Source organism: Carcharhinus amblyrhynchos, unplaced genomic scaffold (assembly GCF_965287045.1).
Source record: "Carcharhinus amblyrhynchos unplaced genomic scaffold, sCarAmb.v2.hapA chromosome_178, whole genome shotgun sequence".
NCBI lineage: Eukaryota > Metazoa > Chordata > Chondrichthyes > Carcharhiniformes > Carcharhinidae > Carcharhinus > Carcharhinus amblyrhynchos.
Window position 1 is genome coordinate 225,932 of NW_027649918.1, and position 27,685 is coordinate 253,616.

The 27,685-nt window shown below is 42.0% G+C and overlaps 2 protein-coding genes across 10 annotated transcripts; both read right to left on the minus strand.

Moving 5' to 3' along the window:
* Positions 1-2,693: 2,693 nt before the first annotated feature.
* Positions 2,694-16,451, minus strand: dhdds (dehydrodolichyl diphosphate synthase). 6 transcript variants are annotated; one of them, XM_080183194.1, is made up of 9 exons: positions 16,212-16,451; positions 14,098-14,215; positions 13,375-13,491; positions 12,763-12,905; positions 11,820-11,936; positions 11,534-11,635; positions 11,181-11,295; positions 8,406-8,513; positions 2,694-5,584 (listed from the first exon to the last, which is right to left on the minus strand). In XM_080183194.1, the coding sequence occupies exons 2-9, from the start codon at positions 14,158-14,160 to the stop codon at positions 5,339-5,341; spliced, it is 1,011 nt and encodes a 336-aa protein (XP_080039320.1). In that variant the 5' UTR covers positions 14,161-14,215; positions 16,212-16,451; the 3' UTR covers positions 2,694-5,338. The 6 variants fall into 6 exon arrangements, with proteins under 6 accessions (XP_080039320.1, XP_080039315.1, XP_080039318.1 ...); XM_080183189.1 differs by lacking the exon at positions 16,212-16,451 and adding an exon at positions 16,067-16,203; XM_080183192.1 differs by lacking the exon at positions 16,212-16,451 and adding an exon at positions 15,865-15,932.
* Positions 16,452-19,250: 2,799 nt separating this feature from the next.
* Positions 19,251-27,277, minus strand: gpn2 (GPN-loop GTPase 2). Of its 4 annotated transcripts, XM_080183198.1 has the most exons (7): positions 27,061-27,276; positions 26,541-26,677; positions 25,245-25,701; positions 24,573-24,729; positions 24,028-24,188; positions 23,447-23,577; positions 19,251-22,439 (listed from the first exon to the last, which is right to left on the minus strand). In XM_080183198.1, exons 3-7 carry the CDS (start codon positions 25,659-25,661, stop codon positions 22,337-22,339), a joined length of 969 nt encoding a protein of 322 aa, XP_080039324.1. In that variant the 5' UTR covers positions 25,662-25,701; positions 26,541-26,677; positions 27,061-27,276; the 3' UTR covers positions 19,251-22,336. The 4 variants fall into 4 exon arrangements, with proteins under 4 accessions (XP_080039324.1, XP_080039326.1, XP_080039323.1 ...); XM_080183200.1 differs by lacking the exon at positions 26,541-26,677 and having other exon boundaries at positions 27,219-27,277; XM_080183197.1 differs by lacking the exon at positions 26,541-26,677.
* Positions 27,278-27,685: the final 408 nt, after the last annotated feature.

A 27,685-nucleotide genomic window follows, 5' to 3' on the forward strand; every position in this document is an offset into this window, starting at 1 on the left:
CTTTAGAGGATGAGAAAGGGGATATAATAACTGGAAATGAGGAAATGGCCAAGGCATTGAACAGGTATTTTGTGTCAGTCTTCACAGTGGAAGACACAAATAACATGCCAAAAATTGATGACAAGGCAGCTATGGCAGATGAGGATCTAGAAACTATCATCACTAAAGAGGTAGTATTGGGCAAGCTAATGGGGCTAAAGTTGACAAGTCTCCTGACCATAATGGAATGCATCCCAAAGTACTGAAAAAGATGGTGGGGGAAACTAGTGGTAATTTAGCAAAATTCACTGCTCTCTGAAGTGGTTTCTGCAGATTGGAAAACAGCAAATGTGACCCCACTATTTGAAAAAAGGAGGTAGACAAAAGGCAGGTAATTATAGGCCGGTTAGCGTAACTTCTGTGGTAGTGAAAATGCTTGAATTTACCATCAAGGAAGAAATAGCGAGCCATCTGGATATAAATTGTCCCATTGGGAAGACGCTGCATGGGTTCCTGAAGGGCAGGTCGTGTTTGACTAATTTGGTGGAATTCTTTGAGGATATTATGTGTGCAATGGATAATGGGGAACTGGTAGATGCGATGTATCTGAATTTCCGGAAGGCATTTGATAAACTGCCACACCAAAGGCTGCTGTATAAGGTAAAGATGCAAGGTGTTATGGGTAATGTATTCATACGGACAGTGGATTGGTTAACTAACAGAAAGCAAAGAGTGGGGGTAAATGGGTGTTTTTCTGGTTGGCGATCAGTGACTTGTGTGCCTCAGGGATGAGGGTTAGCTGAGACTGCAACTGTTTACAATTTACATAGATGATTTGGAGTTGGGGGACCAGGTATAGTGTGTCAAAATTCGCAGATGACACTAAGATGATTGGTAGAGCAAAGTGTGCAGGGGACACTGAAAGTCTGCAAAGGGATTTAGATAGTCTAAATGAGTGGGCAAGGGTCTGGTAGATGGACTACAATGTAGGTATATGTAAGGTCATCCATTTTGGTAGGAACAACAACAAAATGGACTATTAATTAGAGTAAAGAATTGCAGCATGCTGCTGTGTAGAGGGACCTGGGGTCCTTGTGCATGAATTGCAAAAGTTGATTTGCTGGTGCATCAGGTAATTAAGGCATCAAATAGAACGTTGTGCTTCATTGTTAGAGGGGTGGCATTTAAAAACAGGGAAGTTATATTACAAAGCATAATGTCCTCAAAAAATTCCATCAAATCTGGGAATTCCCTGTCCAGTGAAGCAATTGAGATTACCTCATTGAATGTTTTTAAGGCAAAGATAGATACATTCTTGAACAGTAGAGAAATTAAGGGTTATGGTGGGTAAGTAAATCCATGAAAAGATCAGGCATGATCTTATTGAACGACAGAGCAAGCTTGAGGGACCAGATGGCCTACTCCTGCTCTTAGTTCTTATTGCAGACATTATGTCTCCAGCTCTTTAACTAAGTAAGCCAACCCACTGTTTTGTAGCTCTGTCACTTTTAATTTTAGTAAACAAACCTGGCTAATCTTTTGAACTGTCATACCTTGAAGTTTCTAGACAATCTCTGAAGCCCAGCATTTTAATAGTCTTACCTTTCTGGTTATTAACCTCTTCTTAAGGCAATATGACAGCAACCTTTTAAATGTAATAGCCTCCGAGTTTGCTCTAATTGCATTTATCCCATTTTCTACAGTTGAAGTTTAATTTCTAAAAATTTTAAAAATTCCAAAATATCAACCATGAACTAGATATTTATAACAGTCCTGAAACTTTCTGATCACTCTGGCTCAGTGGCTCTACACTTTGATATTTTTTCTAGTCCTGATGCTTCATAAATAACTTTCCCCAGTTTGGCAGCCATTTTCCCCAGGCCACGATTTCTCCAACACCTTTCATTAATAAGTCATTGAGAAATTATTTTTATTTTATTTGTTGCCTGTCACCCTTGGATTGGAATGATAAATTGTCATTTAATTGCACAGAACACGAGTATTTTTTCTTTGTTCTTTATATGGGCCCCAGAAGGCTAAGGGGTTTTAGTCAAGTCAGGTAGCATGGTCGGTGCAGGCTTGGAGGGCCGAAGGGCCTGTTCGTGTGCTGTAATTTTCTTTGTTCTTTATTGCTTAAAAAATTCACGTTACAGAAGGTTTTGTCTTAAGGTCTTCTGATGTAACAATTTGCACTGACATCAGACACCTTATCCATGACAACAACACAGCCTTTCATCTTGCATTCATCTTGACAATTTGCAAGAATACCAAACACGAAGGGAACAACTTCATGAGAAGAGAGTGCTGATTGGTTAGCAAGTGGACTTTGATTGGTAGAGGTATTTCCATGGAGAATACATCAGCTACCTGATGACTGGCAGTTAACTGCCAATACTAAGCTTGCCTATGATCGCAGTTAAGACTTTAAAAGCTACCTTTTTAACAGCAATTTTAATTACATGTGCTAATATCACTTTAAGACATATTAAAGGCATTGTATCAGTGCAAATAATTGCTGTTCAGCACCATTTTATTTAGCAAGGTTATGGACAGTGGTAGTTTAAACAGCACTGAAATCTTCTCTCGCCACCAGTATGTTACAAGGTGTTTTTGATTTGCTTCCCACTTCATAAGTAGCAATGTATTTCCCAATCCTCCAGTTTTGGTGTGATTGAGGTTTCTATTAATAACCTAACAGCAAACTCAAGATACAATGAATTCAAAAGGTTAGTTTATTTGCAGAGAAGAGGATCTCAACATTGCCTCCATATAATAAAAGATAGAGAATAGAAATATTGTTTTACATGGAGAGAGTCCAGAATCAAAGTCCAATCAGGTATTCCTTCAAGGAGGTCAGTTGGCTGAAAATGAACACCGTAGAAGTCACTGTTCCAGTGGTGTTAACGTGATGAGTTAAGTGCACAGAGATTAACAGTCATGTGAGCAAAGATACAGAAGTTCCACCAGAAACAGTGTAGATGGGGACAGATATTAGATGAGCAGAATCTCTTTGTGATTGTGCTAGTTAGATGGTAAAATGGCAGATTGAATTTGAAGTGCTGCAAGGCAACATAACTGGCTCCACCAGCTAAAGGTCCATGTCACATGACTCTCACCTTTCCACATTGTCATTGACCAGATGCGTATCCCACGTTTGGGTCCCCAAGATGATTAAACGTCTCAACCAAGACTTGCCGTTCATCCTAGCAGATGAGTAGAGTCCAGTTGGCTTACTTGGGTTATGAAATGCAGATGGTCTTTGTATAACTCACTTTGAATTTGATCAGTGCAGCCCACAAGGGGATTGTCAGCATCTCTTCAGGGCTAACAAGGTGCAAGTTTCTTCGATATTGCTCCTTTTGGTCAAGGTTCACAAACAGACATACTCAGATATTTTAAAAGATCTTTGTCCAGTTTTTAACATTTTAGAAATAGCCACGAGGATATCTTTATAGAGTTTATAAAATGTGCAGTGTGAGGTCTTAGTCTCCTCACAACAGATTGACAAAAATGTCATCTTTCAAAAGACAAGAATTCTGGCCTTTCAGGAGCTGCAGAAAACGACAGCATACCTACGCCCCACACACCAAGTCAAGTGACTCTCCCTGGAGTTCCTGCAAGCGCTGGCTCTCCCTTGAATCTCATCTCAGATAATAATGTTAGTAATTATAGTTTCTGATAGATCAGGCAAAACAGATCAGGAAAGTTGACATTTCGTTCTAACTTCTTCCCAGGCTGTTGATTAGAAATTGGTGAGGATATTGGCAGATGGTTCACTGAGGCAGTTAAACAAATTTGCAGGGTTGGAATCACAATGTCTTGGTGCTAAACTATGGAACATGCAAATAATGCATGAACACAGATTATCCAGAACTTCTGAGGCAAATGGGGAGAGAAAGTATGCAGGCAAATCATGAAAACATTGAACTCATGAGCCCCAACTCCCAGCACTGAATGCAAGGAGCAGAAATCTAAACGTGATGTGATAGAATCCACAGCCTAAGAGTGGTTAACAATTTTAGCTGATATTCATCAAAATATTCAAAAGATTGGGAGTGATTGTCTGCTTAGATGCTGATAGATTTGTTATACATTTGCAGTGTCTGTGGTTTATCTTTTAGTCCCACTCTTTAGTCTTTGCCCCAGCAAATACTTCTTGATTAATAAGCCTCTTTAGCTGAAGTTGGTGGAGTGGGCCACTAATCAGTCTGGCTTTTTTTCTGAGATGGGATTTATCTGGATCAATATCCTTCTTTTCCAGAAGAGAAGAATCAGAAGAATGTAGGTGTGTAATCCAAAGTATCTAGTCCACACTACTGTGCATTTGTTATCTAACAACAACTCAACTACAAAACACACTGCAGCCATTCAAACCTCTTACAAAATGCTGTTTTATATTATTCAGATGAGGTATTAATCTCAGAACTGACAGATTAGACAGACACGGAGCAAAGGCTGGATGCAGTAATGCTCCTTAAATAACACTGATTCACTGAACATGAAAAACTCATGTAAAAATTCAGAGGTTTTGTATATAACTGGGGAAAATATTTTGCCTTCACACTTCCCACAGGCTCAATTTGAAACATTGCCCATATTCAGTGGCTCAATCATCTTATTGAAGAATGATCTCCATCCAATGGAAACAAACAATCAGCTTTTTCAGCACCTGCCACTCACAGCAGTCTTCTAAATCATTTACTGATCACTAGTTTCTTACTTGTGAGTACTCCTAACACAAGAGCCCAGTGATAATTCAATTTTGGAAGAGACATAGCTGAACTTGTTTCTGTCTAAACATGCATATCATTCAATGGTCAATGGACAGTGATCAGGAGTAGGAAACCTGGAAATACACTGTCAACAGGCAGTCAGACTACTGCCCCTGCCAGCACAGTGCCAACAATGGGTTGCAGTCACAGTGCCAAACTATGAGGTTAAAGCCCCCTTAGAGGGACAGAATACTTCCATGTTTTATCCTTGGCACCAAGTTCACAGAAGACTGCAGCTACTGCACGATTCCCATTTGCAGAGGTTTCACAACTCAAATATAATCAATTTCCATATTATGTGATATCAGCTTCACAACATGAAAGGTACAGCAATCAAATGTGTATGGCAGAAGGGAATACAGAAAATGCACAACTGGACACAGCTACATTTAACTAGCTCACGTCAGACTAAAAAATTTTGCAGGTAGAAACAGAGCACGAAGACCTTGAATCCATCACTTGCTAGCTGAATTTCAGGCTGTGGAGCAATCTGGATTCGTAACATCCAATAACAACCTGCTACAGATTTATCACTTGATCACATCACAATTCTCACCCTGTTGTTTGAGCTGTGCAGTCTGTGTCCCCTAAGCATGTAGAAACAGTGCAGAGCCCTGCACCAAGTCAGTGAGGAATTTCCTTCGCTTGTTCTCTAGCCTCTGCAGAAAGGTGGAGACTCTCTCTTCTCGTTCTCTGCTGTATTTTAGGATCAGTTCCTGTTTGCATTCTGCGCCTGCAGCCTCCCCTAATGTGCCCAATTGCTCCAGCACACAGGCAAAATCTGCCTCCACCTGCTGACGCTGACACGCTGCCTCATGCAACAACTTTGCTTTCTGCAAAATAAAATCAGTTTAAGTTGACATGCAAAGGTCAATACATAGATTAGCACATTTAATATTAGTTCATATATGCTAATTAAATTTGTTCCCAAGTCGGTACATCATTAATGAGCAGCAGTTGTCTATCTAAATAATAGTCTGTCATCAACATTTCCTCGAAAATGTGGTCTTTGTGCACAGAGACATAGTCCCATTAAATTGTTTTGCACCAACACACACCCATGCATCGCAGCAGACAAATTCTTTGTAAATTTTAAAGGGTTTGGAACAAGGGACACAGCTATTCATCACAGGATACCTCAGATAACTCCAGCAGAGAAGTGGGTGAAAGAGAATCTGGAGGCAGCAAGCAAACAAAAACGACCCAGAGGCAGTCAGTGACAGCTAGAAGAGTGGATGAAAGGAGGATTTGCTGACAAAGCAGCACTTAGAAGAGTTAGTCTGTGGCTCCAGAGGAGCAACTACGCTTGAGAGAAATCAGAGAAAAACATGAATGGTTGGTTGGTGAATAGTTTAAAATAGAATTACTACTGTGCAAAAGAAGGCCATTCAACCAATTGAACCTGCACCGAACTGGCCTCTGCCTTATCCTTGTAACCTCTGCTTATCTCCCAACACTAAAGGGCAATTTAGCATGACCAAGCCATCTGAACTGCACATCTTTGGACTGTGGAAGGAAACCAGAGCACCCAGAGGAAAACCACACAGACATGGGGAGAACATGCAGACTCTGTACAGACAGAGACTGAGGCTGGAATTGAACGTGGGTCTCTTGGCACCATGAGGCAGCACTGCTAACCACTGTGCTGCCCTTAAAAATTGACACAAAGATTATTTATTCATTATTGTCACAAATAGGCTTATATTAACACTGCTATGAAGTTACTGTGAAAATCCCCTAGTTGCTACACTCCAGCACCTATTCGGGTACACTGAGGATGAATTTAGCATCGTCAATGCCCGTAAATAGCACATCTTTCAAACTGTGGGAGGAAACTTGAAACCTGGACGAACCCCCACACAGATACGGGCAGGATGTGCAGACTCCACACAAACACTGGCCCAAGCCAGGAATCGAACCCAGGTCCCTGACACTGTAAGGCAGCAGCGCTGTTTATCTTCAAAACCTGTGTAATTTATTAGTAATTGTAATGTCTTTAGTTCTGATAAGATTTATCAACAGTAGTAAAGCTTATTGGGATAGTAGTGTTTATTAATAATAACCTAGATAAAAATAAATAAACACACAATAGAGATGATAGGACAGGTGGTGTGTTGCAACTACAGAATGAGGGAGTTCCTGCACACCATGTGATCCAGAGCAAACACACCTGCACCAAGTGCAGCTTAAGAAGCTTTGGCTCCAGAGTTACTGAGCTGCAGATACTGAGATACATTAGGCTGGGGGAAAGTTACCTGGAAATTGAGTATTATGAAGCAGTTGCAACCCTTAGAATAGGGTCTTTTGATTAGGTCAGGGAAAGAGGGTGTGACTCAGGAAGGTATGGGAGCTCAAAATAGCAGAAAAGTTTCAGCCTTTACAATTGTCCAACAGATTCAAGATGCTTTGGTAAGGCCACACTTGGCATACTGTGTACAGTTCTAGTCACCTATTATAAAAAGGATATTAAACTAGGAGTGCAGAAAATTACTAGAATGCTACCGAGACTTCATGGTTTGAGTTATAAGGAGATGTTGGATAGACTGGGACATTTTTCCCTGGAGCATAGGAGACTTAGGGGAGATCTTATACAACACCTATAAAATAATGAGGGGCATAGATAAGGTATGCATAAAGTAGTCAACATCTTTTCCCAAAAGGTAGGGAAGTCTAAAACTAGAGGACATAGGTTTAAGGTGAGAGGGGAGAGATATAAAAGGATTCAGAGGGGCAGTTTTTCCACACAGAAGGTACAATTTTGTCTAAATGTTTTTGAAAAGTTGTGTGGGTAAGATGGGTATAGAGGAATATAGGCCAAAAAAAAAAATGGGCAACTGGGACTAGCTTAGTCATAAAATAAAAGGGCGACATGGACAAGTTGTGGGTGGGTAGGACATTGGGCTGACAAGTAATAGAAATGGTACACTGAGTTCCTATTGAATATCTAGATCTCACGAAGCTGCACTCAAAGCCACTGTCCAAAGTATCATCTGTCAAACAGTCAAATTAGACTAATTTTAGGTAATGGTGTCCAAAGATTAACCATGTGCAGTATGATGGGAACTATTGATCAAGGGCTATTTCCTCTACATTTAATGTTTACCTTCACAATGATCCCATGTATTGAAGGCATTGAAGCTTTAAACCTAACCCCGAGAAAGGAGTAGCAGCAGCAATCTCCTTTGATCAGCATATAAATTAGCAGGTGTAGGCTGTTTGGCCCCTTGAGCCGACTCTGCCATTCAATAGGTTTGTGGCTGATCTAATTGTGGCATCAACCTCATTTTCCTACATACTCTCAATGCCCTTCGACTCCCTTGATTAGCCTTAAAAATATTTAATGACCCTGCCTCCATGACTTTCCAGGGAAAGAGTGTTCCACAGACTTGCAATGCTTAGAGAAAAACTTCTTCTCGTCTGTGTCTTGAATGGGAGATCCCTTTTTAAGCTGTGCCCCCTAGTTCTCATCTCTCCCACAAGAGGAGACATCCTTTCAGCATCCACCCTCCCCCAATGAACCACTGACCTTCGCTACACTGTCTGCAGGATAGCAGAGCAGATTTAGAATGTTACTCCTTCTCCACCACCCAAAATAGGTTTAGTGCCAAGCTGCCACGTTCTTGACGCAATTGCTGCAGGTTTCCACACACTCACCTGTAGGGCAGGATGATTGACCTGATACTGTAGGATGGCTTGACACAGATTCCAGAAGGAATATTCTGGCCACAGCACAGGCTGAAACACCAAGCATGAATGAGAAGTCTGCAACAGTGAACAATCATTGTTTAATTAATGAATGGTGACAATGATTAAGATGTTGAGAAACAGTACACACAGGAAGATTATAAAAGGATATGGGAAATAGCATTAGATAATTCCAGCTGCAGTATTTGCATTGGCGTGCAGCAATGGGCCAATTGGCTTTTGATTTCTACGGTTATATTGATTATGCTTTAGTTTGATCGTTATTCAGCAAGGAGGAATTTTTCGGGTGTCTTGGGGCAACAATCCTCACAACCAACCTTTTTAAAGGGCGATTTGTCATTCCTTTTTGTGGGATCTTGTTACGTGAAATTGGCAGTCAAGTTTGCTTAAATAATACCTTGAAAACAAATCACTGGAGTGAACAGCTTTGGGATGTCCCGAGGATCTGATAAAATTTTAAACAACTGCAAGCTTTGTCTTCCTGCTCAAAGTTTAACTTTGTACCATACAATACTATAAAGACGACTGTCTCCAAAATGTCTCAGACAACCCTGGGTGGTCTTGCATCAAAAATTACATTTTCTTTCTTTCAGATGTCAATATCTAGTTGTGCCTTTCCACATTTGCAGTGAGGAAAGGACAGCATACTAGACATTCCAGTGGCACTGTGGTTAGCACTGCTGCCTCACTGTGCCAGGGACCTGAGTTCAATTCCCCGCTTGGGTCACTGTCTGTGTAGCATCTACACATTCTCCCCATGTCTGTGGGTTTTGTCCAGGAGCTCTGGTTTTCTTCCACAATCTGAAGGATGTCAGATTAGGTGCATGGGCCATACTAAATTGCCTCTTCATGTCCAAAGATGTGTAGATTAGGGAGATTAGCGGGGTAATTATGTGGAGTTAGAGCGATAAGGCCTGGTGAGATACTCCTGGAGAGTAGGTGCAGACTTAATGAGTCAAATAGCCTCCTTCTGCACTAAGAAAAAGAACATTGCAGGTACTCTTCCTAAATTCCCTCAATTCAGCAACCATTCTATTAAATTGGAAACTTCCACATGTCACTCAGTTTTTTAAAGAAAGGTGACAGAGGGAAACGGGCAAATTATACATCGGTTAACCTAATGTCTATGATTATTCATTATGTACAATAATTTACCAATGTGATTGAGGACCGTGATACATTCTGGCTTTCAGACCAAATCTATTTGCAATGGGTAGGTCATGCCTGACGAACCTGACTGAATTTCTTGAATAGGTGACTAAAGTAGCTCATGGAATTGAAGGTAAATTATTGATCTGGTTAGGAAATTAGCTGGGTGTCAGGAAGCAGAGTAATAGGTAGGTAGCAGATAATAGGTAAGTGCTGTAATTGATGGCAATATAATGATAGGCACTACTGTAAGCAGTAGAAGCATGAAATTTCAAGGAGAGGTTAATAGATTAAGTGGGCAAAAATGTGGCAAATGGCTTTTAATGTAGACAAATGTGAGTTGTGTCCAAAGTGGATGACAAAGGATAGATCAGAGTAATTTTTAAATGGTGAAAATTTATAGAGAGTGAAGGTCCAAAGATTTAGGGCTCCAAATGTAGTGTTCATTAAAATGTTATGGTTGCATAGATAGGACATAAATCAGGAAGTCATACAGCATGCCTTGTATATCTAGAAGACTGGAATACAAGGGCAAAAAAAGTCATACAACAGGTATACAAAGCCCTGATTGGATCACATCTGGAGTGATGTGTTCTATTCCAGGCACCACACATTTAGTAAGGATATATTGGCTTTGGAGGGAGTGGGGTATAAATTTGTAGGAGTGATACCTGAACTCCAAAAGTTAAATTAAGATGAACGATCACACTGAGGTATTCCTTGAAAGTTGAAAAGGTTAAGGAGTGATTTGATCAAATGTTTTAAAGATATTAATTGGAAGTGATGGAGTAGTTAGAAATTATTTCTGCTGATTTGGAACATAACAATTCAGAGGCAGATCCTTTAGAAGATTAAGAAACAGGTTTACATAAACGCATGAGCACACACACATGGGTAGAATGTGTACGTGGAAGGTAGTCAGTTGTTATATTTGGTTAATAAATTTCAGACTTAAGATTATTAGGATGGACAAAGGTGGCCTTTTGGAATTAGGCCTCAGCTCAGCTACAAATCAGACTGAATGGCCCTCTCCTGTTTGATGTTTTCTTTCAGTTCCATTAAAAAGCTTTCCTTGGTTTAATCAGTCCCACTTGCCACTCAAACCCAGTCCCACTCAAACCACAATGTTTAAAATGACAATAAAAAAAGCAGATATAAAATTATTTCAACAAAATTAAAGCTGGGGTTGGTGTGCATCGAGTGTAGTTGTTCACACTTGCCCTGAATCAGTTTATGCACTGGGGTTAGTGTCTAACATCAAATTCATCATTCAACAAAGATTTGGACTGTGTGCAAACACTTCCCAGAGCCATATTACCTCAGTTTCACCGTATGGAGCTTTTACTCTAAACTCAGAGCAAATCTGCTGACTTTCATTCTACAATGTTTCACAGCAACACATTGACCTTAAATGCCAGTCTCATTGTCTTGTGGATATAATTTTACATCTTTAGATAGTGTGTCAGCGTGCATGATTGTTAAATGCAGAAGTATATTTATAGCAGAAATTTGTGAATTAACACAATTGATGTGCATTTTTCAGGCTAAAGGAACAGCCCAGTGTCAGTTCCTCACCTGCCACAGCAAGAAATCGCTGAGCCGCACCTCTCCCGACGTGCGGATTAGCAGGTCTGGGTCTGGGGAGCCACTCGAGTACAAGCACTTGCTCAGTAGAGACTCTGAAAGATCACTGAAATACAGAAGGGACTCAGATTAATGCTGTGCAATGGGGCAACTTGCCCTTTCCAAGGAGTTAGAAACAAACCAGCCCTTCCCCAGGTTGAAGACTGATTAATACTTCCATCCCTACCCTCTAAAGGTTGGCACTGAATAACCACTTCCTAGGCTCAATACTGATTAATGCATCTCATTGGAGGCTCCACACATATCAGCCCCTACGATCAGTATGTGCAATGAGGTAACATTACCTGGGTTTCAGTAACCCTTCCTCCACTCCTAGTGCCATCTCACGAACTGCACTGGTGATCTCATGTCGGGAGGTGTAGGCAAAGCACACATTCAGGAAACACCTGCAATACAGTGAACTAGTTAATAGAACAATATCAAGGACTGGGTCAACGATGCCCATGTCCCACAAATGAATAAAAAGAAGTGGGTGAAAGTGGATGCCCATTCATCTGGACTGACGGCAGAGGTAGATCCATCCACCAGGCGCACACACACAGATGTACAGAGTACAGTAGAACTTCTTACTTATTATAACTCTGTGTTGCCAGTACTGCCTGTGCAATGAGCTCCTGGATATCAACAGGGAGCAGGGTCAAGTTTCCCAGGACTCTGATACAAACACCATGTTTCTTCAAATTCTCCCTAGAGATTGAAAATAAAAGCATTTCAACTACTATCAAGAAATCACAACTTAACCAGTCTAACCCTAATGCCATCACTGTGCATGACACTGTCAGTCGTTGCTCAGTAAGTAGCACTCAACTGCGTATGAAGGTTCAAATCCCACTCCAGAATTTGAACACAGAAATCACGGCTGATATTCTAGTGCATTACTGAGGAAGTTTTGCACTATTGGAAGTGCTTTCTCCTGGATGAGACTTTATACCAAGGCCCCATCTGCCCTCTGGACGTAAAGATTCCATGGCACGATTTTGAATAGAAGAGGATTTATCCCAGTGATCTGCTAAGCAGAACCAACATCAGATTACCTGGTCATTATCACATTGCTATTCATGGGAATTTGCTCTGCACAAGTTGGCTGTTGCATTGACTAAAATGAAGAAGCCCTTAGTCAATCTAAATTAATATAAAAATCAACAAATTTGATTGTGTTTTTGCACGGTTGGGTGGGGTGGAAATCTCTTCACCTTACTGGTATTTGCAGCACCGTTACTGCACACATGGCTATCATGAGGATTCTGGTTTTAGGTATGAAGTCCAGAAGCCAACGGACCAGTAATCAGGAGTGAAAACATTGGCTACTTTCCCCTCTATAACCCACGCCTTTTGGATGGCTTCTGCACCTCCTCAGTCCTGGGATTCACACTCAGGTAAAGGGAAAATTGGGGATAGGGGGCCTGGGTCAGCCACAGGACATTGCTCTGGCTGTGACAGAGCGACATAGGAGGCATCCATTACCAATTTCTGAGTAGTTACTCAAGGTTGGTGTAATTTCCTGAAAGCCTACTGTTCCTCAAGGAGTCTTGTGAATTTCTGACGTGCGAGTTCCATCAACCCATCCACTTCCTCTTTGGAGCGTTTGAAATTTTCAATACTGAAAGCGTAAACAGTCACCTCTCGGATATTCAGGTTCAAACACCAGCGAAGGGTCTGCAAAAAAAGTGCCAACCTGCCATCACTTCAGTTTTATACTTTGAAGCCTCACCTCAAGGATCCTCAATTCCCAAGCCTCCCAACCCCATGTAATGCAGTCTTTTCTACCCTTTTAACTCCAGGTTGTCTTGGATTTTAATTCCCCATATCTTCCAGATAACTAACAGTAACGTATATGAATTTTAGCATTGTGAACATTTGTCTGGAGCATTGAGCTCCTGGCATTTCATTTAAATAAATTAAACTTTTTAATAATAATTTTTTTTACAACATTTCAGGCTGTTCCCAGGGAAAAGCTGCAGTTTGAGAGATCCCCAAAAAGTGAAGAATTCAAAAGCCAGAAAGTTTGATTTTACACAAAGTGCCTTTGATACATTCCTGGAACCTGACTGGAAAACAAAAATCTCTGATGCTTCAAAGAGATGAGGATTTAGGGCGTCAATGAAATGTAGATGTGGCTTCTTACCTCAGCCAGCTTCTCAAACCCCTGAGAGTGACCCTGTGCTCTCTCCACTCGACATTTCTGTGCATATCGTCGATTCCCATCCATAATGAATGCCACATGCTCAGGCATTGGGCCAACCTACAGAACAGGACTACATGATATTAGAAATCTCTACTCTACAAAGATAATTATTCAGACACTACTCTGACATAGGATTACATACCTTATAGTGTGAAAAGAAATCATTGGTTTCTGTCAGTCAAGCCAATTACTGAGCTCCAGAATATCCAAAACAACCAGTGAGATTTTTGTTTATCCAATATAGAAGAAATACCCTACTCCAAGTGAAAGAACACAACCCACAATATTATTGGCAGATCATTTAGATGGAGGTTAGCAATGGACAAGGCTCCCACACTCCCATAGTGCAACCAGTAATGTTGGAATTTGGGAAGGTCAAAGTTGTAGCCTTTCTATAAGGCACCATTTCCATTACATGCACGTTTGGCTCATCAGGATATTGGACTGCAAGATTATTAACACAGGAACCTCTCTGGGAAACAGATAGTTTTGCATGATCAATGACCAATGTGAGGACAAAGAAGTGGAGCAGCTGGTGGATGTGCAGCAAGGAATTTGAAGGTTAATTTAGAAAGCTAAGTGTCTTTATCAGGTTTTTGCCATGTAGTAGTTCACCCCAACCACCAAATTTGCCTGTCCTTGAAGATAAATGAATAAAGTTACCTTTAAAATGGATGCACACAGTCTCTCAAAGAGGTTCAGCTCTGCCTCTTGGATCCAAGACATTCTCAGGGATTTGATTCTCTTCAAAGCAGAAATGGACCCAGTAGGATTCTATAAACTGGGAAAGGAGTTAATCGTGAATCACAGTGAAGGATCAGATGGTCCATTTGTTCGTACCAATGCCTCCTGGTTTCTTATGGCCAGTAACAACATGCAAGAACAGAGAAAGGTCCTTTGGTAGTACTGAAATTGAGTGACTTTTCTCTGAAGGGAGGACCACACTTCATAGTTAATGCAGCTGAAAGTAGTAAATTGAGCTCTCCAATTAACTGGTGAATGTGTGTTAAATAGAATGTTGTACACAATTCTGGGCACCATACTTCAGGAAGATCAAGATCTTGGAGAGGTTACAAAGATTTCCTAGGATGATAAACAGGCCTGAGGGACTTCAGATATGTGGAGAGATTGGAACAGAAAAGTTATGGGATCATTTAATAAAGATATTGAAAATTATGAGACATTTTGACAGAAATAGATTCCTCTGGGAAGCAGCACAGTAACCAGAAATTATAAAGTGAATATCATTAATCTAAAGGGCCACGATGTGGAGACACCGGCATTGGACTGAGATGGACACAGTAAGAAGTTTCACAACACGAGGTTAAAGTCCATCAGGTTTATTTGGTATCACAAGCCAGATACCTAAATGACCCTTTGTCAAAGCTAAAAGGCATCGAAAGTGGGAGATATTTATACTGTAGGGTGAGGGAATGAAAGATGAGTCATTGCTCAAAAACCAAGGGGAAAGGCAGCTTATGGCTGTCCATACAAAGAATAAAAGGTGTGAATAGCTAAACGGCAGAAAAGCTGAAATCTGAGGGTAAGATGTAATAGATGAAGATTTGGGGGGAGTGCCACTTCTTCATCAGGTGAGTGGAGTGGTGATTAATCTAAATGGGAGGGGGGAGGGGGGAGGGGGGAGGCAGACAAAAGAGAACAAGAGCATTCCCCTCCCACCCCAAAGTTATGATATGGAATATACTGCCCAAAATAATATTGAAAGCAGATTCCACAGGAACTTCCAAAAAGGCAATTGGAATGCATTTAGAGGATTCATTTGCAAGATTATGGGGATAAATTGGATAGCTAAAGGTGTGACAGGTTGAATGACTTTCTTTTCTTGCTTGATTCAATAATCATGTCCAAAAGAGAATCAGGCAATTCCACCTAATTGTTCTATGCTTGTGTTTAAACTTCATTGAACCTCCTTCCCTTCCACCCCTCTTCTTCTCATCCCATCACTGGGATTGTCTATTCCTTTCCTCTCTAGCTTCCTTTCAGATGCTGGGTGCCCCACAACACCTTGTGGCCAGGGAAACCCACATTTCCCTTTCCTTTTCTCCCCCCTTTTCTCAATTTAACCTCTCTCCCGTCCATCTCCCCATATCTTCATCTGTTACAACTCAACCTCAGAATTCAGCTTCTCTGCCAATCACACGTTTTATTCTCTCTCTGGATAGCCATAAGCCACCTTTCCCCTTGGTTTTGTGGCTATGACTCATCTTTCATTCCCTCACCCTACAGTATAAACATCTCCCACTTTCTGTACCTTTTAGCTTTGACAAAGGGTTATCTGGACTCCAAACGTCAGCTTACTCCTTACAGATGCTGCCAGCTCTGCTGAGGTTTTCCAGCATTTTCCTCTTTCGGTTTTAGATCCAATATTCTAACCATACAGTCCTAGTAAATAAATTTATCCTGAATTACCTATTGGATTTAACAGTAGCTAACTATGGAACCCTTTTACCAGGTCTTCTCTCAGCCTTCTATTTCCCTCTGAACTTTAACCTTTACTTAAGCCTACCCACAGACCACTGGCGGCCAATCAGACTCCGAGCCTCACACCGCCCTCTGATCGACAGCAGGCCCAACCAATAAGAAATGTTCACGTCACCCACCCCGGCCCCACCTGGCAATCAATGGATCCGCAAAGCGATCCCGAGATTTAGCCGACTCTGTAGATCAAGTTTAATCCTCCATCTCCTACTCCTTCCTCCGGTAGACCTATTGCCAGCACCGTTCAGCTAGCCGCCTGCACTCCGCCTCCAACTCACCGAGTTACCGGCATTCTGACTTCTGACGCGTCGCCCCTGCGTGTTCACGTCACTCCCGCGTCAACCGCTGCATCACTTCCTTGCTGACATCACTCAGTGGGTTCTATTCACTTATTTTTAAATTATTTTTTTAAAAAAACAAATTATGAACCGTTAATGATTAGAAAAGCAAATCTGTGTTGTCGATCGGCAATTGCTTGCTTAACATTCGAATGTTTTACAATTTAGTTGTGGACTTATTTTGTACGGGAGCTTGTTTCAGGAATGAGGAGGTCTGAGCACCTGAAAATTAAAGGGATCGTTGTTGCTTAAAAGGGACGAGAACTTCCAATTTCCATCGGCAAATATTTCTAATTATGATAAAAAATTTACTGGCTCTTGATTTTGTACACATAATGACAAGCCCATTATACTGCTCATTGTACCAGTTATGCGAGTAGATTATACTGTGATGAGATGTTTAATGTCCAGGTGGCACACAAGTTGCTGATCACATTTCCCCCGATGTCTCACCGTGTACAGGAAGGGCTATGAGTTACATTTCCTGACCTACGGGGTAAAGTTGAGGCTTAATAATAAACTAGTATTTAATTCATGCATGCCACCCCATGCCCACCATACACCTGTTCTCTTTATCCCCTCTCCCTCAAATGATCTCTGCATCAGGTGTTGCTATCCTACTGTGCCTCATCAAGACATTTCAGATGCTATAACGACCTGGACAACGTTCCGACTTGAGCTAATAAGTGGCAAATAACATTTGTTTAACTTAAATGGCAGACAATGACGATCTGCAACGATAGATCTAACCTTCTGAATGTTCAACCATTACAATCACTGAATCCTCCAATAGCAACATTTTGGGGTTACCAAAGACCAGAACCTTAATTGGACCAATCACATAAATATTGTGGCTACAAAAGCAGATCAGAGGCTGGGCATTCTGTAATAAAAATGTAAAATGTTGGAAAAGCTCAGGAGATGCTGTCACTTACCCAGTCTGGCAGAGTTAGCATTTCAAGTTCTGTGGTAACTCGCCTTCTGACTCCTCAAATCCTGTCCACTATCTATAAGCCGTTAAGTCAGGAGTGTGATAGGATCATCTCCCCTTGCCTGGTGAATGCGGTTCCAGTAATATTTAAGCAACCCAAAATTGATTGACAGCTCATTCACCACCTTAAAACATTCACTCCCTTCACCACCAGCCTTCTGGCAGCAGTGTGTGTTCTACTAAGTGCATTGCAAGAATTCACCTAACCTTCTTCAAATAGCACCTGAGATCACTTTTGGAATGTTATTTATAGAATCATAGAATCCCTACAGTGCAGAAAGAGGCCACCTGGCCCATCGAGTCTGCAACAATCACAATCCCACACAGGCCCTACCACCATATCTCTACATTTTACCCACTAATCCATGCATCTCAGGACACTAAGGGGCAAGTTTTTAGCATAGCCAATCAACCTTACCTGCACATCTTTGGATTGTGGGAGGAAATCCACACAGACACAAGGAGAATGTGCAAACTCCAAACAGACAGCGACCCAAGCTGGAAATCAAACCCAGGTCCCTGGAGCTATGAAGCAGCAGTGCTAACCGCTGTGCTACCGTGCCACCAAGGGACCAGTATTTAAAGTAGACAAAGTTTGAAATCCCACTTACCACCTAGAAGAATAAAGCCACAAGATTCCACAATCTTAAACAAAATAAATGTTGCTATACAAAGTCAGAAAGGTACATCAATTTACAATATATATTGTATACTCTCAGAATATTCAGAATTAACAGGAAGTAAATATGAATTAACAGGCTAGCTGAGATTGAACACATCACATTGCATATTAAATACCAGATGCAACTAAGACAGATCCTACGGATTTCTCAGCATCCCACCCAGACATCAACGACCACTGAGTCACAAAACCTCATTAAAACTCTGCCTCCTTCACGAAGGATTTCAACTCCACACTTTCAAAGATCTATCCTCTGCATTCCCTCACAAGCAGCTCTGACTTGGACTGTCTCAAATCACAATGGCTCAATTTCCTCATCAGATTGCACTCCATGAGATTCACAAGGCTGCACTGCCACCTATAATTACCAGCATAACTTACTCTTTTACTAAACTGGCACAGCCCTGGGTTTTTCTAAACTCCAGTTTCCTGGCAACACTGACCTATAATTGATTGCCAGGACTTCTCCATGCCTGAAGGTTATGGTGAGAGGGCGGATAAGTGGAGAGCTGAGTCCACAAAAAGTTCAGCCATGAGCTTATTGAATGGCAAAGCAGGCTCAAGGGGCCAGATGGCCTACTCCTGCTCCTAATTATGTTCTGACACAGAACCAGTGACTCAGCTCTCCAGCACTTTGTTGATCACCAACTACCTGGAGCTTGCTAACACCAGCACCCTTTCATTATAGTTATTTCCCCTGCTGCAATGGTGTAGTGTTAATGAACTAGTAATTCAGAGGCCTAGACTAATGCTTTGGGACACAGTTCAAATCCCACCATGGAAGTTGGTGCAATTTAACTTCAAATAATAAAAAGTTAGACTATAAAGCTGGTCTCAACAATTGTTGTAAAAATCAATCTGGTTCACCGATGTCCCCTTTGGTAAGGCCATCTGCCACCCTTACTCAGTCTGGCCTACTAGTGACTCCAGACTCACAGCAACATAGTTGACTTTTAACTATCCTGTGAAAAGGCCCAGCAAACCACTCAGTTCAAGAGCAATTGGAGACTAGCAATGAATTCTGGTCTTGTTAGTGATACCCATATTCTATGAAAAAAATAAAAAACCCATCAATTGAAATTAGAGAACCATCTAAAGTTCCACCCATCTCCACAGCAGTGTAGACTTTCAGGGTTCACTGGATGTTGTTAGACTGGGATGGGAAGAAATCTAGCCCAGCAACTCCACAGGTCACAATATTAATGCAAATGTTTAATTCGCTCACCAAAATGGCCAATTATTTGCCTATGCTACTGTTAGATCCAGAATAAAAAATACTTCAACCAGGTTTCTTTCAATAAACTCAGTGATTGATTTATTATAAAGCTTTCAAAAATAATCTGCAAGAACTGGTTAACATACAATTTGTAACCTGGAAGTGCAACTATCCCTTCTTAAATATTCCAGCATACACAAACCTGCACAAAGGACAAACAAATAAGATCTCTGCAGAGATGGGTGGTTAAAGACTTTATTAAAAGAAACATTCATAGGATTTCAACACTCAAATCTGGAGCTCCCCCCCGTGCGACGACATCACTAGTCCCAGTAGATGCCCGGAGGTCCTCACCAACTTCAACGTGGAGAAGAAGACAGCTGGATAAATCCTTGCAACCTCCCTCTCGTTTCATCTATATTTGGAAATCCAAGAGGCTAAGTTCCGCTGAGTTGAGGATTCCTAGCTACTGATAATATGGATTCATACAAAGCACGAAGTGTGACAGCTGGACAGCTTTTCTTTAACTCAGTTCATTCCTAAATGAATTCAAAATGTAAAGCTCATCTTCATAGATGATTTCCAGTAAATCTCCAGTGTCTTTGCCTTTAAAATAGTTTTTTTTAAAAACTATTAATTACTGTTCAAATTAGCAAATAGTTTTCCTTGTCAAGTGTCATGCTGGTCCAATGATTTCTCAGGGAAGGTATATTTGCTCATAGTTTATGATTTTTTAAAAATCTCTTGTGCACAAATAATGCAAAAACATTCCAAATTTTAAAAGACAACACAGAGCTTGAAGATATGATTTTCCAAAATGCTTTTAAATTAAGCAAGCTCTAACTCCCAAAACATCTCTTTGGACTGCACTTTACAAGCAGTGTATGCACCACGTCTCCAGTTCTCCAATTAAGTAAGTCCACCCGCTGTTTTATGATCTTACCTTTCTAGCTGTTAACTTCTTAAATCATTGTGGCTCCAACCTTTTAAATGTAAACGATTCCGAGCTCTTTAGTTACATTTATCCTGTTTGCTATGGTTAAATTTTAATCTTTCCAGAATTAAACATTACCTCTTAAAATATTAAGATGAAAATGGACTAGGTATTCACCACAAGTTGCAACCTCCACCTCCTCCAAGGCAGTAGCGACTGTGAGGAGGATACTGCACAGTATGCAGGCTCTGGTGGAACAGTGCTGGATAGCTAAACAGCAAGGTTTGGACAGTAAACCCAAAGCCCTCTTCTACCTCAGAAAGCACTTTTGACAGTGAACGTTGAGTGGACCCAGGATGTCTGTATGGCTATTTAGCACAATCTCTTTTGGCACAGGCAAGTGTAATTCAGTAACTGACTGATGTCCCGAGTATGGGGGAAAACCAGTGGTCATGCAGCTGAGTCAGTGAGAGGCAGCCTCAAAAAGGTGGGGCAGGGCTAAAAGAGGATAAGGGTTGATTTCAGCACGTTTGTGTGGAAGGGAAGTGGGGCTGACTACTGTGTACGTGCAGTGTGTGGGTGTCTTCTGTCACCAGGGACTATGGAGAACTTAGCTGAAACCTAAATGAGGACATAAAACAACATTTTCACAGTGTTTTAAAAACACAAATATTCTTATTTTGGTGTGTATGTTTTTAATAGCAAACTTTAATAATTATGCTCCTTTATTGCTGTTTTGTTTTGTTGGCAAAAGGAGTTATGTTAATTCTCAAGTGTTAAATGGGGTCACACTGGAAAATGGTTTGAGAAACTCTTCCTTAGAACGTTCCTCTTTCAGCAAGCTTTTGGTCATCTGATCTAACGTCTTCTCATGTGGCTCAGAGTTAGTCTTTGTTTTATAATACTCCTGTGAAGTGCCTTCAAATATTTCAATACATTTATTATTTATTCTTTCATGGGATGCAGATGTTGCTGCTGAGGCCAGTATTTATTGTCCATCCTTAACTGTCCTTGAACTGAGTGGCTTGCTTGGCCATTTCAAAGAGCAGTTAAGAGTCCTTACTGTAGCCTTGAAGTAACATACAGGCCAAACCTTACAAGTATGACAGATTTCCTTCTCTAAAGGACATTGGATGATAGTTGTCATGGTCATCACCACAGAGACTAGCTTCATAATTCCAGATTTAAAAAAATATTGAATTTTAATTCCACTAGCTGCCATGGTGAGATTTAATCCATGTACTCAGAGCATTAGCCTGGGTCTCTAGATTATACGTCCAGTGACATTACCATTATGCTGTCTCTCTCCCCACAAAAGACACTGTGGAAGTTAGTGTTGTTGTGATGATATGCTGGGATCTGTCACTTCACTGCAGTACCCATCATGAGGAGCTGATGTGTCTTCTGCCTCTGCTCATTAGACACTGCCTCAAGAGGGTCCATGGTATGAACTTGCAGCACTGTAGAAGATCTGGTCCCCAAGACACAAAGGGGGTTAGAAAAAAAAGCCACAAAATAATCCCATAGTGAATGGAAATTAGACAATTCAGCTTGAATTCAGATAGCTTTCAGAGCTCTATCGACAGCAAGCAGCATGGAAATAGCTCTAACGTGACCTCCTGCTTACTGCAACACTTAAAGGAGCAAGAGGGCAAAGAGGTAAAAGGAGAGACCGCAGAAACTCAAAATGTAATGGTTTCCTAGGCAGTGACAGCAACTGGATGTGATGATGGAATGGCTGCAGGAGAAGATGAGCTAAGATGGAACAAATGGTCCTCCTTTGGGTTTCTCAGGAGGACCAATGTTGCAGGATACAGGTGGGAAATGACACATCATTGTACCAATCTATAAAGCTAAGTTGGATGTGTGCAGTTCCTTAATTTTCAGCAGTCTCTAACTTGACTATCCTGTTATTATTCTGGGGGGAAGATGTATTGAAACTATACATCTCTATTAGGCATTTTTTTTTAGAAAAGGGTAAAACAAAGGTCCCTGAAAACATTGAAAAAATTATTTTTCAAACATTCCCACTGCAAGCAATGCAAGTTGTCCATTAACAGAATTGCCTAAAGAAGGTCAGCAACTGAATCTATGGCCTAAATGTGGCAAGTATGAAAACTACCACTCCCAGATTGAACTTCCACACTTGGAATCAGCAGGCATGTTGGGGAGATGCCATCTCCATCACCGAATCACTTCCAGGTGAGCCCAGCAACTGTAGGCAGTCACTCAATGAAAGAATTCACGTTGCATCAAAGTTTTTATGTGGATGGGAGAGCTGCATCACTTCTTCTTCCACATCCTCCTCAATCGATTTCACATACTTCTCCTGGGCATCCATTGACCTGCTCATCGCTAAGGAAACACTCAGGGTAATTAGCAAATATATATTAGTAAATACATAAGAACATAAGAAATAGGAGCAGGAGTAGGCCATCCAGCCCTTCGAGCCTGCCCCGCCATTCAATAAGATCATGGCTGATCTGTCGCTGCTCAGTTCCACTTTCCCGCCCTCTCCCCATAACCCTTAATCCCCTCTCCTATCAAAAACCCATCAACCCGCGTCTTAAAAATATTTAGCGAGGCAGCCTCCATCACTTCAACGGGCAGAGAATTCCAGAGATTCACCACCCTTTGAGTGAAGAAGTTCCTCCTCAACTCCGTTCTAAACCGCCCCCCTTTTATCTTGAGGCTGTGCCCCCTAGTCCTATTGTCTTTTTTGAGCGGGAAGAGTCTTTCCACCTCTATCCTATCCATCCCATTCATCATCTTATACGTCTCAATGAGATCTCCTCTCATTCTTCTAAACTCTAACGAGTACAAGCCCAGTTTATTCAGCCTCTCCTCATAGCTCAACCCCCTCAACTCCGGTATCAGCCTAGTAAACCTCCTCTGCACTCCCTCCAAGGCCAATACACTTACAAGAAACAATGATGATTGCTGCTGCTGCTCAGGTGGGGAACATAACAGAAGCAATATCCAGAGAGTTAGAGTGACGGAGGGAGAGAGGAGACAGGGAAAGAAAGCAGCTCTTTAATGGAAATGTAAATCAGGGCAAGTGCAAAATGGAGTGAGGAGAGGGAAAAGAGATATGGGGGGAACAGCTGGCCAGGTCGTGGGGCTGGGGGGGAGTGGGGGGGAGAAGAGGGACAGGTCATGAGAAGGAAGAGAAGAGGGCAGGGAGCTGGTGGTGGGAAGAGGAGGTATGGGGGGGCTGGGCTGTAGGAGAGTCTGGACTGGGATCTTGGGGGTTGGGCGGGATGGGAGGTGGTGGTGATACTGCTAAGAGAAATGGGGAGCCATCACTGGCTCACTACAATGTTGATGATGAAATGATCTCTTTCAAGGATACATGGAGAACTGGAAATCTGCTCCAACTGCTGCTGACATCATGGCTTCCAACGTTCTCTGCTCTGAGTCCCCAAAGCAGTATCCATTTGCCTTATCGACAGCCTTCATCACGTGCTTCATGGTCTCTTTATCCTGTGGGAAAGATCACACTCACCTTTCAAATTTAATCAAACCACCCTCAGTGTGTACCCATGGAAGCCAGAGAAGGTAAGTTCTCAAACTCAAATCCTGAAATTGAAATAAAATCCACATGGACCCAAAAATACATTCACCCCCAACAATCAAATACTTCCACATCCATCTCAAAAATCAATGTTGCTCACATCTTGTACTGGATAATCCCCTCACACTCCCCTTATTTAATCCTAACATTCTGTACATCCCTATTTGTGTCCTTGACTTGGAAATCCCAACAATCACAGCTGCTAATCCTAGTCTCTTGCACAACATGTGAACACCACTCAGGTTGTACCCTATAATCCCAGTGAGTGCAATACTGTGACATGATTGGTTTATAATTTTCTCAAACATTAAAATGTGTGTTGATATTGCCAGAAAGCCATTGAGTGAGCAGTTACGCACCTGCACATTAAGAGGTATAAAGGAGACCAGGCTGTAATCTTCAATCACTTCCACCAACTTTTTGTTTAATTGTCGAAAATTTTTGAAGAAAGGGTCTTTGGCCAAATGATCCAACAAGTAAGACAGATCCAACACCTCGGTGTAATAATCCAAATTAAATGCTGGAAAAGAAAGAAAACAGACCTTAGCCCAAGTGTAATCTCACACTTGCTGACAGTCAAGTGTTTCTATGATTTCATCCCTTCTCTGCAAATCACTTGCTGTATTTTCAATACATTACATTAACATGAACAGTAAATTAGTAGAAAAGCAAAATATTTCCACTTGTAAATTATTGTCAAATTAAAGACTGAATTTTGCTCCTGGACTTTCTAAAAGTTTGCTAGTGTTTTAAGATGAATCCCCTCCCCATAGTCTCAGGATTCTCAGACCCCTTTGAACCCAGATTCTCTCATCAAACCTGGAACCCTGGAATCACCCAGCACCCCACAACATACTCAAGGATTACCTAGCCCCACTCCACTTTATTGCAAATACCTCTTTACCTAGTTTCCCAAACTGTTCGATGAGATCAATTTTGGAAAGGATGTTGACATGAGGCAACTCCACTTGCAGCATGGTGGACAAGGATGTGCAGAGGATGGAAATGAACTTCGCTGGATCGGTGCAGTAGTGAGAATCCACCAAGTGGACAGCCGTTAACTACAGGAAAACACATGGACAGATTAACATAGGGTCAGAACCCTTCCAAAACCTCCCCCAGTCTTCACCTGAGTTAACCTTCAGCTGAATCTATTGGATTCCCCCTTCATTCCTCACACAAGCAACTCAATAGCGTGAATTTCAACAATGAATGACATTGGAATCAGTCTCAGAACTTCCTTCAGCAATTCTGGCCTCATTTCCCCTCTCTCAACAAAATCCACAACAGTAATTAAAGCATCTCTGTCACAAGCCTGAAACATGGTCACCAACTAAGCACAGATCAGGAATCCAAGCCTCTGATCTACATGTCTCAGTGTGCTGCCATGTTAGTTGCTGTCTAATAAGTTGAGGGGAAAGAAGTGTCATTAATCAGCTTCTTTGAGGAGGAATAATAGGCTAAGCCTCATGTATAACTTCTAGGGTCACACCTGAAACACTGAATGTTCTCCCTACAAATGCTGACTGGCCTACTGAGTATTTCCAACTTTGTTGATCCCCAAGTGTGAACTCACCCTGAAATTCCACTTGGCTAATTGTGCAAGGATATTCCTCACAGAACAGTTGTGGGTGTACAGCTCCACCTGACCAGGACAGTCAAATAGGAAGTAACAGTTCTTGAAGCGTTCCAGCTTTTCCAGTAACCAATCCAGATTTGCCTCCAAGTATTCCATGCAGTAAATAAGTCCTCCATTAGGGCCCAGTCCGAGGCCATCCATAACATCATCAAGTTTCACCAGCTCAGCAACATCTACTGAACACTGGTATGGAATGAGATCATTTGCGGGATCAAGGTTCACTACTACCACCTTGCGGCCCAGTTTTGAGAGAAACTCTTGCATTGCCATGCAGTAGGTGGTCTTTCCCGAGCCAGGTGGCCCAATAACCACCTGGCCAAAAATCACAGTGGATGACCTGGGTTCTTCTGACATCCTAACCAGATTCCTAGAGGCTCATCATGGTTCCACAGGCCTGGAACAGATAGAAAACACTATGAATGCAGAAGATGCCCTCAAATCCCACCTTGGCAACCTGAGAATTTGAATGAGGTGGCAGGGAATGAGCAAAGTAATCGCTTATGAAATAAGGGACACTTTAACCATAGGACGTGGTAAGAGGTATTGGGGAGATGCTGTGGGGAGGGGGCTGTACATGCTCACAAAATGGAGGCAATAGCTTTCCCAGGACAAAAGGCAAAATAAAGGCTTCTAAAATACCAGAGTCACCCTGATTAGGAGACAAGAATGCTGCCATCTGAAATGCATGGCCTGAAAAGGAGGTGGAAGCAGAATCAATAGTGACTTTCAAAACTTGTATGAAGGGACAGAAGATATGGTTGCTAAATTTGATGACACAAAGATAGGTAGGAAAGTAGGAGGAGAACACAAGAACGCTACAAAGGGAATCAGATAGATTAAGTGAATAGGCAAAAAAAGCATATTATCTAAGTGGTGAGTCTGCAGAACACTTGAGCTTCAGAGGGATCTGGATGCCCTACTGTAGGAATCACAAGAGACAGGTACAAGTAATTAGACAACCAAAAAAAGTTTATTATTCATTGTGAAGGAAATTGTATGTCAAAGTAGGGCAGGGAAGTTGTGCAAGTTATACAAGATACTCACGAGATCACATCTGGAGTACCATGCACTACATTGGTCTCCTTATTTACGGAATTATACAAATGCAGTTCTGAAAAAGTTTACTAGAATACCAGGAATAGGTAGGTTGTCTTATGAGCAAAGATTGGGCGGGCTAGGCTTGAATCCGCTAGAATTTAGAAAAGAGGCAGCTTAATAGAAATATGTAAAAACCTGAGGGGTCTCAACAGGGTGAAAGTCGGGAGGATGTTTCTTTGTAACTAACAGTAACCACCGGTTACTGCCATTTAAAGCAGAGACGAAGCGAATTTCTTTTTCTTCGATGGTGATGAGACTTCAGATCTCTCTTCCTGAAACGAGAAGTAGAGTCTTTGAGGTAGAAATATTCATGATAAGCAAGAAGTTTTTATGGGAGGAGGAGGAGGAGGGAGGGTGGCGTTGAGGTTACAATTAGATTAGCCGTAAACTTAATGAACGGCGGACCAGATTCGAGGGGCGGAATGGCCTACTCCTGTTCCTAATTCGTGTGCTCAAAATGGAGTTGCATTAAACTTGAAGGGTTAAGGTGAGAGCATGGACTGATTGTATAGATCTTTGAAATAATCAGCACTGCCACAATGACCTCCTTCTGTGTCGTGTCACTCTAAACTCACATGAAGCAGTTTTCTCCAAAAAGACAAAATAATTCCACAAACAGGGAAAGCAGCAGCAGCACCGTGACCGGACTCAGCACCTTCCAGGCTCCTCTTTTCCTTTCCTGAGGGTGGGCGCCTCCCTCAGGAGCCCAGCCAACTCTGGATAACCTGTCTCGGTCCGCTTTACCCACGCAACATCTCCGACCGCAAGAACATTGAAGCCACACAACAGACAGCCAAATCCTCACTCGCCCACCTTACAGAGCAACAGGAGCGCAAACGAAACAGGCCCCAAGCTGCATCGGCACCACTGAGCATGCGCATCCCCTACCTCCCCCCGCTTCCCGAGCATGCGCGGCTCTCCCGCCCCCGAGTACGCGCAGCATCGACCGCCCGATTTCCCCGAGCATGCGCAGCACCCACTGCCCGAGTTTCCCGAGCATGCGCAGAACCTACAGCCCGCTTCCCCCGAGCATGCGCAGCCCCCTCTCCCACCTTCCCAAGCATGTGCTGTGGGTCACTGCTGCCTGGCGTTACTGTTTGAAGGCAGAGACAGGTGGTAAACGTAACAGGCTTGGGAGGAAATATTCGATCAATGTGGTTCAGGAAAGCTCCACAACCATACGGCTTTCTGCATGTTATGCGTGAGTTTGTTGTTTCCATCGCTTGACGTCTGTTGCCGTCGAGAAACTGGTGATAAGCCACCTTACCTGTTAGGGAGTT